This window comes from Lissotriton vulgaris, unplaced genomic scaffold (genome assembly GCF_964263255.1).
Source record: "Lissotriton vulgaris unplaced genomic scaffold, aLisVul1.2 SCAFFOLD_444, whole genome shotgun sequence".
Taxonomy (NCBI): Eukaryota; Metazoa; Chordata; class Amphibia; order Caudata; family Salamandridae; genus Lissotriton; species Lissotriton vulgaris.
In genome coordinates this window covers 569,907-587,476 of record NW_028246705.1, presented here as the reverse complement: position 1 = coordinate 587,476, position 17,570 = coordinate 569,907, and the positions used below count along the sequence as shown (strand labels likewise).

Here is a 17,570-nt window from a genome sequence, read left to right as displayed (position 1 = left end):
AAATGTTAATCCAGTGACCGAGCGTAGCCACCCAATACGCTGTTTTGTATATGAAATGTTTTTTATGTGATGATTGCCGTTAAAAATGTTTTTAAAAGATGTGTAAATGCTTTTATGATATGTTTTTATCGAATAAAGCTATTACTTACTAGCAGTTTGTGGGAGTTGTATTGAACTCATACGCATGCTGCATAAACTCTTTCACTGGATCCCTGTAGCGTGGTGGGGGAACATTATACAAGCGTTGTATTAGAGCAGGCTAAACTAAGGCAATGCGCTGTACTTAGGAATGTCTGACTACCTGTTCACTTGTGTCCCGTCTATTAAAAATGTGGCAGCAAGACTGATCTGAACAGGCACCAGAAGGAGTTCAGCTTTCGCCTGTCTTAACTTTCTCCACTGGCTTCCGGTGCGCAAGAGAGACAAGTTCAAGTTATTATGTTATTAACACAAGACGTTCTATGGCACAGGGCCAGCAAATCTGCTTGACCAAGTTGCTTTTTACACACCAGGGCGAGCTCTTCGCTCCTTGAATCAGGCTCTGTTAAGTAGCAGACGAATCAAGGAATCCAGAGTGTGTAGCCCTAGCCCTACCAGTAGTCCCAACCCAAGTCCCAGCAACTGATGGCACAAGAAGGCCTAGTCCTTACTTCCAATAGAAAGCCTAACCCTACTCTTAGTCCTACACTTAGTCCAGCAACCAATCACACCAGAGGCCCTAATCACTACTTCCAATTAAAGGCCTAACCCTAGCCCTAGTCCCACCCTAGTCCCAACAACCAATCAAACAGGAAGCCGAAGTCCCTACTTCCAATAGAAATTCTAGCTCCAACCCTACATTGATTAAATCACAGACCCAGAAACCAATCAGAACCCTCAAATACCCAACCAATGAGGACACTACCCCTAATCCAATAGAAACACCAGATACAACCACCAATCAGTGTACACATGTACCAAACAATAACAGACTATATAAGGTCCCAGCTACCTCAGACAAGGTTTGCTGGCCAGGGAGTTGGATGATGCTCCTCTGTTTCACACTTGTCCTCTAACAATACTGTTTGTATAAAACTATACTACCTCTCCTGGCCAGAAAACAAAGTGCACAGTCCCTATTAAACACAGTTTAAACAGCTCACAGCAGATTACTGCTGTCTCAGAGCATCCTCTGATGTAGAATATCCCTGTTGCTGGGGGTGGAGGGGGGCACAGGGTCTTGTTTCACTGACTTATTAACACAAAATGGTGGCTGCGGTGCACTGCTTAGCATACAGGTCTTAGCACAAAGCAAAGGAGAAATTTGGAGGGAAAACTGATAGTCACGGGGATCGAGAGGGAAAAACTGCAGAGTTTGGACCGCTGGGACTTGGACTTGGGAGCTGCTCTATTCAGAAATCTCCTAGGAGACAGACAGGCTCAATCCACACTTTGGACTTCTACAGGTAAGGGACTAACAAACGTGTCCTTCTATACTGTTTGTATAAAACTTTACTCCCTCTCCTGGCCAAAAAATGAAGTGCACAGTCCCTACCAAACACAGTTTAGACAGCTCACAGCAGGTTACTGCTGTCTCTGAGCACCCTCCCATGTAGAATATCCCTGTGCTGGGGGTGGGAGGCTGGTTTCACCGACTTGTTAACACAAAATGGTGGCTGGGGGTGCACTGCTTAGCATACAGGTCTTAGCACAGAGCAAGGGAGACATTTGGAGGGAAAAGCTGATAGTCACGGGGAATGAGAGGGAAAAACTACAGAGTTTGGACTGCAAATCCCACAATTTAACAAGTTAAATGGAAGCAGTCACGGGCAGGAAAAACCACAAGTTTAGATGAAAATACATTGGATAAATTATGCAATCACAGGCAGGTAAACTACAATTTTAAACTGTAACAACCACAGGCAAAGACAGTTAAAGAAATAAAAAAAAACATTCTATGTTGATCACCAATCCCTGCTGAAAAACAAATGGCTTATCTGTACTACACTGGTGTAAAGGAGAGGACTGGAGAGTCACTTGAAGCCCTTCTGAATAGCCATGGAACAATCTAGCTTGGAATTTTAATCATGCACTAATTAGGAAACAATTAATGAATATTTGAATAATAACATTTCTGGGGAGACCTAGCCCCTGCGTTTTCAGCCAGTTTGATTACTGTAAAATACTGCTTTAAGATATATGTACTTATTTTATTACGTTTTAATATTTATATTGTTTGATATTTTATTGATACCTGTTGTAATTGCTTTGTGTCCTCTTGCGGACACCGTATTCTGCAACCTACGTCACCAGCTGTCATCCCTGGAATGTTGACAGATGACAGCTGGCAGCAGGCAGTGTAAGATTGTACGCTGCGTCGTTACGGACCCAGTGTTGGTGCTTATTAAATAAAGACAATAATTACAACATATCGAGCACAGAACATTCTTTACAAATTTTGGCGACGAGGCACCCACACTAGAACCCATGGGACCACGGACAAAATTAACAAAAAAATAACGAAGAGGGTGCCTAAAGTACTAAAGGATAGAAGAGGAAAAAGAAAGAAACGGGAGTATCAACAAGAAAAATTGCGAAGAGTTCAAGCGTATTTTGGGTGAATGCCCGTCTCGTTTTGAAAGGATACATGAACTTAAAGAATACGCGCTCTCAAATGTATTGAAAGAATAAGGAAAGCAAAGGAAAATAAAACGGCACAGTGTAATGAGCAAAGTGATGTGAGAAAATTATTAATGAGGTAAAAGTGTGAAGCTGAGGAAAATAACTTGCGTTTCTGTCAAACCAACCGCCTAGTTCTAACAGTGATCGTTCGTGAATAACTGTCAGTTGTGCACGAGCGTCACTGTTTATGAATTCTCTTCAAGTGACAGGACTGAGCGCTCTAACTGTCAGCTCTGCGCGCGTCATCTAACCTCCAATTCCAGACGAGTCTGTGCGCGTTTACGTCACACGCCGGCGGCCATCTTAGCTGTTTGGCACACACAGTGTCACGGTGATTAGACGCGCTGCATTTACATTTAAAGTAAGGAAGACATAAAAGAACAGTCAAAGGAAATTATATCTGCCAATTACTTTAAAACGAGTAACTTTTACAAAGAAATAAATTAATATGGTCAAAAAGTAACAATGAGTGCAAAGTGAATATAAAAAAAAGGATATCAAACAGAACAGAGAAAAATATGAAGGTGTAACAAGAAAATAAGGCACTTCCACAGCATATCTACATAACTGCTAAAAAAAAAAAGAAAAAGAAAACTGTAATAAGTAATAGCATTATGGCTTCTGGGTACCTGTAGAATCTAACACCACCGCAAGCATTCCTTCCAGGAAAAGGAGAACCAGAAATAAAGTGGGAGGAATGGAAGGAATATTTTATGAATTACATATCAAACTGAGGATGATGAAGAATTTAATGCAGAGAAATAGTATAAGATATGATTGCACAGTCTAGGTGCAGGAGGTATAAAGATATTTTAAAACATTAACAAAAAGACCAGAGGAGAAGGTGAAAAAAATGTGTTTGAAAACGCAATTGAAGATTTGAACACTTACTACAAGCCAACTGTATGCGTGGGAGTGAATAGGTATCATTTTTCCACAGAAAACAGGGAAAAGATGAGTCAATAGACGACTATGTATCAGCCTTTAAAAATTTGGCAATAAACTGCTGCTTCGGAAAATTGCACGACGAATTCATAAGGGGCCAGATTATTATGCAAGGGTCCAACAGTAACATGCAAGATAAACTGTGGGCTAAAGGTGAGTACCCACTACAAAATATAATTGACATTGCTAAGTAGGCTGAACTTACAGGCAGATGCGCAAAGGCTGTATTCGCAGAAAGCAATTAAAAGAAGGGTAGTGGAACAGTAATTAAAGTAACTGATGTTAAAAAAAAACAGCAAGACAAACCGTACTTACAAGAGTTATAAAACTGTGCAAGGAAAAACACAGTACAATGACAGACGGTGTTGCTACAGATGCAGGAGTACAGGTCACTTGGCTGATGACAAACAGTGCCCAGCACGTAGCGTGAAATATACTAATTGAGGAATTGTTGGTCATTTCCAAAAGGTGTGCTACAGGCGAAGCACAAGCAAAGTGAAAATGGTGGAATGTGAGGGGATAAGGAGTCAAAACACGACCGATGAAGACGTTGAAATATGTTCATATTGAATATTGATGACGAGTGCGTCACTCGTGTTGATGCAGAGAGGAAGACAAAAACAAAAAACCTATGTGGGAAATGACAATAGGTGGGATCGGAATCAACATTGTGGCAGACTCGGGGTCCCCCTACACTAGAGTGAATGAGGTATGGAAGGAGAAGTTTGCACCCCAGTTAGGGAAACATTTGGATAAAGCCGACATCACTATTTGGACATTCACTGGAGATCCCATCGATGTGCGTGGATTCAGAAAGTTACATTTTGCATACAAGGGCAGAGAATCAGTTTGCAAACTCTATGAATCCGCGGTTGGGCCCTCTGTGTTGGGCTGGATGGACCAAGGAGATCTGGGAATAAAACTTGATCCCAACAAGGCAGACCCAGTCCTAGTAGTGCATGATAGTGAGAGTTACAGCATAACCTTGTTGGAAAAATTTCCAAGTGTCTTCAATGGAAAAGTAGGGGCACTCAAAGGATATACGCACAAAATAGTAGTAAAGAGTGGCACCGTACCAGCAATGTACAAAGTGCGCAACTTGCCATTTTCCGTGAAGGAAGAAGTGAAGGAGCAACTGGACAAACTTCTCAAGGAAGGTGTGATAGAGCGTGTTGAAGCCTCAGAATGGGTAGCTCCATTAGTTTTGGCAAAACGGCCTAATGGTAGTTTGAGGCTCTGCATAGACTTGCGTAATTTAAATAAAAGCATTGTGGTTGAGCAGTATCCCTTGCCAAGGATCAATGAGATGCTAGCCAAAACAAAAGGAGTGAAGTGGTTTTCAACTATAGATTTAAAATCCGCCTATCACCAGGTTCCCCTTCACAAAGAGAGCAAAAATCTTACTACATTTGTAACACCTTTTGGGTGTTACCGTTTCAACAGAGTCCCTTTTGGATTGGCGTCTGCTGCCGCAATGTTTCAGAGACTAATGCAGAACATCTTCGCAAGCATTCCAGACCTGTTACTGTTCCAAGATGACATCCTCGTCATGGGTAAAACGAGGCAAGAGCATGATGAAAAGGTAAATCAAGTTCTTGAGACATTTGCAACAAAGGGCTTGACGGCGGAGTACAAGAAATGCAGATTTGCCTGTCGCAAACTTAATTACCTGGGGCACGAAATTACAGAAGAAGGAATTTTTCCCAAGAAAGAACTGTTGGATGCCATCAATGATGCACCTGAGGCAATGAGCAAGGAGGAGTTTCGGTCCTTTCTAGGATTGGTTGAATTCTATGTGAAATTCATAAAGAACTTCTCTCACAAGACTTACCCACTAAGACAATTGTTAAAAATGAAAAACAAGTTTCTATGGGATAATGATTGCCGTAGTACATTTAATGCTCTAAAGAAAGACCTTTTCAAAACTGTCCCATTGCAAGGTTTTGACCCCTTGCTTCAGAGCATAATAACGACAGACGCTAGCTGCAGAGGTTTGGGAGCTGTCCTTACCCAGAAAGCTGTCAAAGGTAACAAGTGCACTATAGCCTTTGCCTCGCGCTCCTTGACTCCAAGTGAAGAGAAATTTGCTGTCATTGAGTTTGAGGCACTGGCATGTATATGGGCTATCGAATACTTCAGACAGTTTGTCTGGGGTAGCAGAGTGGTTCTACGCAGCGACCATAAACCTTTGACAAAGGTATTTACTACCAAAGGTTTGTACACTGCGTCACCAAGGCTAACACGTTTGTCAATGAAACTGTTAGAGTATAACTATGTTGTAGAGTATGTTCCTGGGGTAAAGAATATTGTTGCATACTTTTTAAGTCGTTTGCCTTTACCTGAACATGAAAAACATGAGGAAATGAGTATTGCCAGTGTGAGAGAGGAGTTAGAGGGTATGTCTCTCGAGGAGTGGAACTCAGATCAGGAGAAGGACGAGACTTTGTGTGATGTGATGGAGTTGATAAAAAAAGGGTGGGGTTCAAAGAATGCCTTACCAGAGAGATTAAAACCTTTCTGGGAGGTGAAACCTGAACTCTCACATAAAAATGGTTTGTTGTTAAGGGGAGGAAAAGTAGTATCACCTAAAACGCTAAGAAGATGAATGCTGGACATATGCCACGAGGGGCATCTGGGTATCGCCAAAACAAAAAATAGGGTCAAGAGCAGTTATTGGTGGCCCTGTGTAAGCCTAGAAGTCGAAAGAGTGGTCAGGGACTGCTCCTCTTGTCTGAACTCAGATAAGACGCAAGTGAACTTCAGATCACCATTACAGCCCATACCGTGCCCATCCATGCCGTGGGAGAGAGTGGGTGTGGACATCATGGGGCCCATAGTGGACAATGGAGAACAAGTGTATATGGTTGTCCTAGTCGACCACTTCTCCAAATGGCCCGAGGTAAAATTTCTGACTCAACCCGATTCGAACAATGTGGTAAAATTTCTGGATAAGGTTTTCACACGGGAGGGGCTTCCCACAACTATAGTCTGTGACAATGGCCCCCAATTTACTGCTGACACCTTCAAGAACTACATTCTTAGAAACAAAGTGTGCCACAAAACAACCTCAGTTTACCACCCCGCAGGTAACGGGGCAGTAGAGAGGTTTTACAGAGTTATAAAAGGGATTGTACAACTGGCCACAGGCAATAATATGAAATGGAGACTGGAAGTATGCAAAACTGTATGGGCATATCGCATCACACCATGCATTACCACCGGCTATAGCCCATTTGAACTGATGCGGGGCAGGACCCCTTTGTGTAAGGATAATGTAGGTTGGGTTAAGGCGGCAAAGAGAGTGAGCTGGACAACTGAAATGGTTGGGAAAAAAATGAGAACGGCACAAGCCAACAGTAAGAAATAGTATGACTTGAAACATGGGTGCAGACCAGTTAGGCTCGTGGTAGGGGACATGGTAAGAGTGAAGAGAAGTGGACATATTAGCAAAGGCAGTAATAGGCACACAGAGCCTCTTACAGTACGTGAGGTGTATTGTAATTCTGCTTTGCTTAGCGATGGTAAGGTGTGGCACTTCTCAGCTATGTAACAGTGCAATAACACAACTAATGATCCTGACAAAAAGACCCATGAACATGCATGTGAACGTTATGGAGCATTGTCCGGATGGTCAGATGAGGAGATGGATTGTGAATCCCAAACATACAACAGTGTAGGACATTCTACTCGCGAGCTTGGTGACACCACTCCCAGTCATAGTGAGCAGTGTGATTCAGGTACAGGTAGTGCCAGTAGAAGGTTACCTCCCACACCAGCTTCTAACCCTGCCTCCAATCTTTCCACCAAACATGTCACCAGCAGGACGGGCAGGAGGTTGTTGCCACCTGTTAAATTGTCGGATTATGTTTGTGAATAGTTTTGAAATGTATACTTTCACATTCTCTTGTTCTCTTCACCCGCTCTTCTCTTCTCTTCACTTCTTTCTTCACCATACCTCTCCCCTCTTCCCTTGCTTTTGTTCCTTTCATAAGGAGGAGGATGTCTTGTGATTGCTTTGTGTCCTTTTGCGGACACCGTATTCTGAAGCCTATGTCACCAGCTGTCATCCCTGGAATGTTGACAGATGACAGCTGGCAGCAGGCGGTGTAAGATTGTACGCTCCCTCGTTACGGAGCCAGTGTTGGAGCTTATTAAATAAAGTAAATAATTACAACATATCAAGCACGAAACATTCTTTACAATACCCACGCTGTTAAGTAGCTTCTTGCAAAGCTGTTTTAACAATGCCAGGATATTAATGATCAGTTGTTTTCAATTCCTGGGATGTTACATCTTAGAAGGGCCTCGCTTGTTCCTATTCTGCCCTGAGCTCACCACATTCTAGAACCGACCCAATGATCACCTACTCATTACAAAATACTGCAGGATGCGCACTCTATGATACTTCCATTCAGAATACAGAAAGAAGTAGAAGATGATGCACATAGATCAAATGGGAAAGGAGGCTAGCAATAAAACATCATAACTGGAACACATGGAAACTGCCAGAGAGTTGGGGAACCCTGGATCCTGGATTCAGGACAAAGAAATAACAGTATCAACTAGGACACGTTTCAAAGACAACCAAAAGCCTGTGCTGGAGTAAGGCCGGAGGTTGTCACGAGGAGCTAGAAAACATGCACTTTGAAATGGATGGACCACGGCCCGCTCCAACCTAGACTATGGTTTAGCCATGAGGTTCAAAGTTGTTTCAGAAAGCTGCGCCAGAAAACTACAAACTTAGGACAGATCTCAAGACTTAACACAAGAATAGCTAATAAGACGCAGAGCTCAATCTTCCACGACTCAACAGTGAACATTCTTTCCAGCCCAAGCCACCATGTCATACAAGTATGATTCCTAGAAGATGGTTAGAGGTGGAAAGCCCACCTTTCAAATGTTGGCCCTGCAGTAATTCCCTCTTCTCCTCAAAGGGCCTTTACCTACAAAACAACACTCTGTAAACCGCTTGTTACTGGGAAGTTAACTTTCCCATGCTGAGATGTTGAGTCTCACAAAAACAAACTGGTCATGCATTTTTTGTGTTCAGAGTACAGTGTAGTGAGTTTTGAAAATCTAGAGTAAATGAAAGGAACAGGCCTCCGCCATAAAGCAATGAGGAGCGCAGAGATCCTTTGCCTCCAAGTAGAAACGGCATTTTCATGTACTGGTTCTTTGGGAAACGAACTGTGGCAACACTGTATGGAGTGTAGGCTGAAATTGTATTTACTTCAAAACAAAAAGGGTCTGACAAAAACTTGATGGAAACTCACACTGGACCAACATGACCAAAACTGCCAGTCCCAAACAGCTGCCCTTCCAGAGGAACTAGGCGGTGTACCCCTTAGAATCCAGACCCATTTCCTAAATAACTCTAGCAGGCATCTTGGGAAATACTGGAGCCAGGCCCCCCAAATGAAACCCTGCTTTAACAACGCAAATGGGAGTGCTCCTTGTTCCCGGGACAAAACCAGCTTCCCCAGCCACAGCACTGCAGCAAGACAACCACTTTCAACTGTTGTATTAAAATAGCCCTCTTGCACCAGTCCTTCCCACACAAGCACTTTTCATATGGACTAGCTCATGGTCCTCATCGGGGACAAGACCTCAAGTCAGGATTACTCTGACTCTACCCCTGATTGGGCAAGATGAGCATTAAAAAAGTCCTCAAGACAATTTAATTGTCTGCCTGCATTGACAATGACTGCAGAAAGGCAGCTCCTTCGAACTGCCGCTACCAAACAGCCCTTGCACAAGTTCTCTTCTTGCACAAGCACTTTCTTAGACTGCTCACGGCCTTAAGTGGTGACAATGACAGTTTGTTTCACGCGCCTGCTAACTCGCTTATTTGCTGATTGCACAACAAGGATTCTAACATTCCATCCGACAGCCCAAGAAACCAGTTGCTCCCACTTCTTTTTCACCCTACTAGAAAGTTTTTTATCACGATTTTAGAACGTTTTTTTTACTGAATAATATTCTTATAGTCTCTATTTATTTCGTATGATTCATGTTGTAATGATTTTTTAACTAATCGAATAATAAAGTTTACTAGTAGCTTGATGGAAATTAAGGCTAGAGGTAATAACAAGTGTTCCCTTCATGGAATGCAGCCAGTTATAGAGGTTAGTAGTAGTCCCGGAGAAACAGTGTTACCCTGAACAATTTTTAGGTAAAGATGAAAAACTTATTTGCTTTATCTTTAATGTGGAATTCTATATTTTGTTGCCTTAGATAATCTGTGTGGTATTTTGACCCATTGATTGAATTTACTGTTGCAGTTTTTTGCGTTGTTACTAAAAGTGTACACTTGTCACTTATCTTGACTCTTGTTTTTTCTTGGCAGTGGGACGGGAACGTCCGCCTATGGGATTACCGCCAAGCCGAATACCACGAGGATGACCTCAGGGATCCTAGCCACAGAAGCCCTCCATTGGCAGATGATGCTGCCGCCTCCACCACACAGAGCCAATAATTCCATCGGACTTGCAGATGCCCACATTGGCCCACCCTCCTCTGCAGACTTAATGGTGGAGGTGGACATGTCTTGGGTTAGCTGTAGAGCGGCAGCAGTGCACGTGGACCTGAATCTCTGCTCCTTCCCTATGTGCAGTGCATACTCAGGCCTCGAGCAAGGGATTCTCTTGCTCACCTTTCCTCAGGATCAAGGGGTACTGACCCCTTGCCTCTTATTTTGAAGCAGCTCCTTCTTGCTATTTCTCTCTCATGTGGATTTGAATCTTTTGTAAAGGAAATGGAAATTGGGCTGCCTGGATGCGGACACCATAATATAGCCTGGTGAAGCTGGGGACCCCGGAGATTTGGTGGAGTAGATGGCACTTTGTTTTCACAAGACCAGCAGCGCCGCTGTCGCTTCCTAACTGAGCAGTCACTGGGGAGAAGTCAGTCATCCTGCAAGGGCTGCCTTCTTATGAGCATTGCTTGATTGGAAGTAGCACACCGGTGGCTTCTCATGATCATCACCAGAAACGTTCTGGGTGACATATGGCAAATAGAATTCGTCATAGAGATTTCATCAACATTGAGTAGGGATAAGAATGAAAGACGGGTAAATTCAAGGGGAGATGCGGCTGATGCATGTAGGGCTTAATCCTTCAAATTACATTTACAGCACTTGAGCAGACTCACTAAGGCAATGGTCTCGGCAATTTCATATTAGAATACATTTTTCAGCTCCTACCTCATTTACTGGCAGATCCTAAGTGACAGGAACTACAGTGGTGTACTACGGATGCATAGCATGTGCTTCTCTGTTAGCGATTTATCGCATGTGCAGTGGACCAAGTGACTGGAGTCCAAACAGCAGTCTATTTTTAAAACTGCTAGGGTGCTAGGTTCAGTGTCCCGTAGGAAAAACAAGGCAGGAGTCATGGAATACACACAACAGGGCGGGTCACAGAAACCAATTCCTGTGATAAGGAAGGCCATGGTTGAGGAGACAGCCGGGAAAAAGGTGAAGAGACTGTCACAGAGAGTCTGGGAGTGTTGCATCAGAGACACGCAATGACAGTGTAGTAGTGAAGTGATGAGAATGTGAGGACGGGCTGACAGAATGCAGTGAGACTGGCATCCTGAGAGGGAATAATTGAAGATAGAGAGGACAGAAGGAAGGTAGATTTACTTACTGAAATGATAGTTCTCTATCATGGATATCTCTTTGTTCACTCTTTCCTAGTGACTTGCTGTCTTTCGTCATCTTTCTCTTTCTCACTGGCCCTTGTGTTTAAGCCAGTACAATGGTTTAATGTGCCTGTTGCACAGATGTGTGTATAATCCTCAAAATCACATGTTTGAACCGCAGTGTTCTCTCCTTACGAGATCGATAAAGCGAGGGCCATGATGCTGGGTGATGACATGTTTTATGAACTCTGCTGTAACAGCACATCAGTGAAAGTAAGCCTTAATTGGAAAAGTTAATTTTCTTCTTGCAGTCTTACACTCTTTGCAGGCCTTTGTAGTTTCACTTGATGTGCATATTGCTGTCATCTACTGGTGGGGTTTCAAAGGTACATTAGTTGTTGCAACAAGTTTTACAAATTGTAAGCCTCAGCCATGGGTGTGTCTGTGCCCAAGTTGCGACTCCACTTCTTCTGTCCAACTCCATGCTCCCACAAACGATCAACGACCCAAGTTAAAGGGCACTGTGGGGCCACTTCCATTGGCACAGGAAAGGCCTAGTTCAGATACTCCCATGGTTGACACCTGCATCTTTCTTTCCATATTATGAAATATTTACTCTATTTTATAATTAGTCTGGGGTTCATTTCAGTGAGTCCTTAGGATCTCGGGACCACAAATGAAATAAAATCAAAAAAGTTACTTAAAGGGTACCCGTTCTGACACATGTAGGCTGGGCTTTATCTGGGCTAAGTTCTTCAAGAGTGGCCTCCAACAATGACAGTTACCTCAATTCCTTTTTTTTATGAAAGAAGGAGACACAACCGTAGTGATCATGTGGGATAATGATCAGTTATTAAGTTCCTCGTGATAAAATAACTAAAATTACAATTTAGAAGCATTTCCTTCTCCGTTTATGGTATTCTCATCATTATTCGTAAGTTTCAGATTGGAGGAGCGGGCAGAAGCCCGAGTATGATGGAAGAAACTGGAAATCGATTTCCCCATTGTTTATTGGTTGAGGGCTGCTTGGTCAAGCCACTAGTCTGCTCTTGCGTTGGGACAGTAATGCTTATGTACATGGTTATTTTTTCCCGGAAGGCTGCAGTGGGGAGTTTGCTCTAGGATGTCCCGGCTATGCATGCAGGTCGGTAGGGCACCAACAGTTTTCCCAAGTTCTCTCCCTCCTCAGTTATGTTAGATGAAAATGCTAAACTAGTTTTTCAATATGAAAGGCCATTTTGTTATAGTTCATCTAAAGAATTCTTGTCCACACTCCCCTAGGTCATATCTGTTCACAGTGAATTTTGTTCTGCTTTTTCATGCATGATAATGCCAGGTGCTACTTTTTAACTCGTGGGAATGTGAATGCTTTGTGTAGGCTACTGAGAAATTGTTGACCACTAGAAGCATGAAGAATTAAGTTTGTTTTGGCTTCTTTCTTTGGGATATGTTTGTTAGATGAAAATGTAATGCAGTGAACTATTGTATCCTTTCCCAGGCGAGATGAGTTTAGTCTTTCTTGTAGGTGCTAATTGCAGACCTTTTTATATGTAAAATCATTTGAGCTATAGCAAGAGTTGACTATGCTTTTTAAAATTTGCATTAATTTGTGCTAAAGGCTAGGTGCCTATATCGGACCATCCTTGCAGTCCAGTAATTTTGTTAAGAGACCGCATTGTTCTGGTACAACGATATCTGCTGTTCTGTACTGAAGGCCTCCTTTGCAGGCCAGTGTCACATGAGCGACATCCTAGAAATGCAGAGTATCTAAGTAGGACCACTGCCAAAGCCATACTATAAATATTAATTTGATCTTGTGTCCAGTCAGCTGGTCGCCTTGCGCAAAAGGGGAATTTAAGGAACGCTGTCTGGCCTGGTGCAAAATGGGAAATATGGTGAACGAGTAGAGACACTTCTTTACCAAACAATCCGAAGAATTAAAAGAGCATTTCCTGGTGTTCTGCTCTGGAGGCCTAGAAAGATGCTTTATCACTCTATCTTGCTTCTTGTGGCAAACAAGACTGTTGTGTTCTCTGATCAACAGAATACATTCATTGGAATGTCTGGTTTGGGCTCCCTGCAGTGCTTTTGATAGTCTGCGTTTACATTTTTCATTCTTTAAAGATGGACGATGGAAGTGGGATTTGCTACCTAACTGCTGATTGTTAGAAGTATCTACGGTTTCTCCTGATAAAACACTTTGCAGTCGCATTGCCTGTTTTAAGTGGTAACAATGTGACCTCCACCATCAGAAGTGGAACCAAGCCCAGTGTATTGTCACGAACTTCTGTATGTTTGTGCGATGTGTTCTTTGTCTCCCTCTGCTTATCTTTAGTTATAAAGGAAGCTAGATTAGTTGCACCTCAAGTCATTGTAGGAAGCATTTCGTCACATGCGCAGTGTCTGAATCCTACACTAGGCCAAGACTCATTGAAACTGGTGCATCAGGCAATTTCGGAGGATTCTCATATGTAGTGCATGGAAAAGCAAGATAAAAACCCAACGGAGAATTCACTGGTCACACTGAGAGCTTATAACTTGGTTCAAAGAGGTCGATTTGCTTATTGATGATCCATAGATATGAGATTCGTCTTGGGAGGATAGCTTGTCTGCATGTTTCCCATTCTACACGTTTTTCATGTGCAAGGAACTTGTTTGCTGGGATGAACATTGGTTTTTCACAATTTGTGGAAGGAACCATATGACCTCCTGTGGAGTGGCCTGCCTCACTTAATGTCCTTGTGGAGGTGGTGGTGGACTTCCATCATTGTTGTGCACTTTGACAGAAGCACCTTGAATTGTCGCTGGCAAATCCCAGTAGCCCTTGTGTGTACTGCAGGGTTGGGGAGCGGAAGTATGAATCTAGTGGATCTGTGGTGAGCAACTGTCCTTACTTCTTAAAGACGGACAATTTGCTGCAGTGTCACTATTCGGACTTTCATTTGTTTCCATTGGGATGAAAGAGCTTTCTGGTAGTTTCTGTGTGGAATTTTTCACAAGAAAGAAGTCCTCTGCTAAAGGAATCCAGCATTAAAGGAACGTTCAAAAAGATTGTAGTCCGGAAATAATTTTATCTCGGAATTTAAAAAAATTCTACGGTGGAAAAAAAGGTAAGTAGAGAACGAGGAAGTAACCCACAAGTAAGTAACATCTGACAGAATGAAAGCTTCTATGGTCCAGATCTCTTTTAGCGGAAATACATAAATAGCACTGAGGGAACTGCCAACGACTGCTGCCTTAAGGATGCAGAGGACTCGTTTTCAGTACATATATGTTGTGGAAAAACAGGACAACTTATTTATGTTTTATGCAAGCGAATAAATAGTATTGCGAGGGCCGTCCCTTCCCGTGAATCGCATTCTGAAGATGGTCGTACATGTTAAAGGGCCTAGAAAGGGAAATGACACTTTGAAGAAGACAAATGCAAGGTAGCACAACAGATGGAGTCACAAGAATACGGCGCTTTTGTCATGCCGTGCTCGTTGCCAGCCTTACAGCTGCTGGGTAAATAGCAGCCGTTGTCATGTTTTGGCTTTTAGTGAAGAACCGGAAGCCGAGAGGAATACGTGGGAATTTTTACATGGGGCTGCTTTTTGCTCCTAGATCCCAGAAGGTGCGTTAATGAAGCCAACAACTGCCAGCCAACAAGAGACGCGGAAAAAATAAGCCGCGAGGAAGGGAAAGACCACGCGACGAGTCTAAGAGGTGGGAGGAAAGAGGGGTGGGTGAGAGCAGATCATCATGAATAAAGCAAGTGCAGGGAAACGACGAGTATCTACGAATAAGTTAAAAAGAGGGAATGGCGGAGTGAGAGAAAGCAAAGGCAGGGAAGAAAAGAGATCAGAGGCAAACGAGAGCAATGGATAGACAATAGGGGTAATGGACAGATGGAGAATGCCCGTACGAGGAGAATGTGTGGGGAGCACCAGGGCCGCAGAACACGCAGTCTCCCCTAGAGCAATGTATTTCAAGCTGAATACTAACTAGAACTGCAGCGAGCTTGCAGAAGACACAGCCAGCGACCAAGTGCGCCCCCGCTACCATCGTTCGTGCCACCTTCAGAGTAGAGGAGTCGGGAAGTATCCCCGAGGCCCCCCATACAATTCACATGACGCCTGTGCATGGCCTGGGATTGAACCCTCATATAGGGCTGTCCTGCTATAAAATGCATCGTCTGTCTGCTTTACAGGAGTTCCATATTTTGGTAGATTGAGACAAAAACACCATACATAGTAACTATACACTACTGATTTCTTAATTGTGACGCCCTTTCCTGCTGTTGACACCTACATGGAGGGTTTTATCCACCGCAAAAAACTGCATTATGATAAGCCTGGGTATGATTTTTGTGCAAGATTGCCGCGCATTACAGTTTGATTTTTGCAGCAGCTTAGGGTTTAGTATAGGTGGGGCTTGAAATGCATAATTTTGTTCACATGTTCTGTGGGGAGCTGCTACCACCAAGTAGAATCAGGATATGCCTTGGTGGTTGTCTGTACATTTGCCACAGTTTTAGTTTACCGACTACCACAATGTTAAAGGGAAGTAAAATAAATGTCTGTGAGCTTGAAAGGGAATATCCTAGTTTTCTGCCAGTGGGAATGGCCTGCACAAGAGGTCATGGGGAAGAAAGGGGGAGAGAAATGAATGTGAGCAGGCATTTCGATATCTGAGAAGTGAAGCTTCTGATGAGGATTTTCAAAGAACACACCTACCGAAGGGATTCTGGCAGCAGGGTGCTATGCTGTGGCCCAGGATTTCCAGGGCCACGTGTTTTTTCTATTTGATTTCTTTATTTCTGATGATGATCACTTATAAATGAAAATTAAATACATGACTTTCTGGAAGCAGACCTACCGTTTATTCTTGATTTCTTATTTAGGGCATGTTGGGGCTTTGTGTTTGTAATTGACAGTGCGTATGCCACCTCTCTTCCATTTTTATTTAATCACTTTTATTTTTTAATTCTGGTTTCTCGTTAATTTGCCTTTGGTTGATTTCTTTAATATTCAACCAGTGTAAATTTTTGATAACCTCCAGTCAAGACCTGCCTGCAACTCTTTTCAGCTTGGGTGCCATATTAAGATCCACGGTCAGCAGAAATATGAATCCCTTCTGCCAGCTAAGACCTGTCTCCCTAGGAATAGCCTAACATCATTACTAAGCAACAGACCTGTAAGTTAGGTGTGTGTGTCTGTCGATTCTGCATGCTGCTTGTTTGAGCGAAGAACTCTGAGGATCCAGCAACACTGCTTCCAAGACTCATGGAGGCCTGGATGTCTCTTTCTGTCTCACCACTGTAGTCCCACCAACAGTAACAATGATGCATTTATGGGTAGGCAGGTCTATTTTTATCTGGTGGAGAGGCCGGAGAGACTTCTGATTGAACCCAAACTTTGTTAATGTCTGCTCCAGTCAAGTATTTGGAGCCTCTGCAGTACTATCATCATGCCTTCATACATGAACTGCCAACACATCCTCAAGTTACTGGACTTCTGTATCGTTCCATCTTGCACGTGACCGACTTCAGCAGCTCTCGATTGACATCCAGGACAAGGGTGATGCGATTTCAAGAGCCCAGTCTTGGACCCCTTTGGATCTGTAAATACAAGGTTAGATAACTATGCTGCCCATCAAATGTATTTCCTGATTATAAACTAAGACATCCTTTTCTATCTGACACCATCGTAGCCATTTGGAAAACATCGGCCACATCCTGGTGTTTCATTAAAAAGGCGTAGCATCGACTCGTTCACGTTTCTCACTTTTCCACATCAAAACAAACCCGCCCGCTGTAATCAGGCGTTGAAGCACACCCAGGAGCCTCTCGCTCCCCAGGATAGGAACCCTATGATGAAGTATGCTACCAACTTTTATAAACCTGATGTGTTTTCTGTAAGTGAGACGTTTTAAATAACAATATATGTTAGCCTATTCAAGCTAGATCCCAGCTCGTTCTCGTTGTTTGGCGAGGAAGCATCAGGGGAGTCGAAATAGCCCCTTCATTCTCTGGTCTTTCTCTCTATTGTTGGATATGAATGATTATGAACTAAGTGTTTACGATGTGGACTAACGCACTCTGTTTCGATCCGTTGTCGGTAGGTGAGGTGGAATTATTTCACGTAGGTCGGTGGTGCAACGGTAGGTTACCCTGCTGAGCGTATTCAGGGTATTGAAGACCAAATCTTTGACATGTGTTTCCTGAACACCAGGACTCACTCCTAGCTTGCACTCCTTTATATTTTCCTTAAATGATTACTCCATAGTTTGTTGTTTAGTTGTTTGCAAAATTTATTTTCATTTTCAAACTTTGTTAGTTAGCG

The 17,570-nt window shown here is 43.1% G+C and overlaps 1 protein-coding gene across 2 annotated transcripts in view; it reads left to right on the top strand.

Moving 5' to 3' along the window:
* Positions 1–16,097, top strand: part of LOC147665784 (DDB1- and CUL4-associated factor 11-like) — a 316,877-nt gene extending 300,780 nt beyond the window's left edge. For both annotated transcript variants that reach the window (XM_086949484.1, XM_086949485.1), the window contains exon 14: positions 9,953–16,097. In XM_086949484.1, the coding sequence (XP_086805610.1) occupies positions 9,953–10,081 (129 nt within the window). In that variant the 3' untranslated portion in view covers positions 10,082–16,097. The remainder of the gene's footprint in view (positions 1–9,952) is intronic.
* The last annotated feature ends 1,473 nt before the right edge of the window (positions 16,098–17,570 follow it).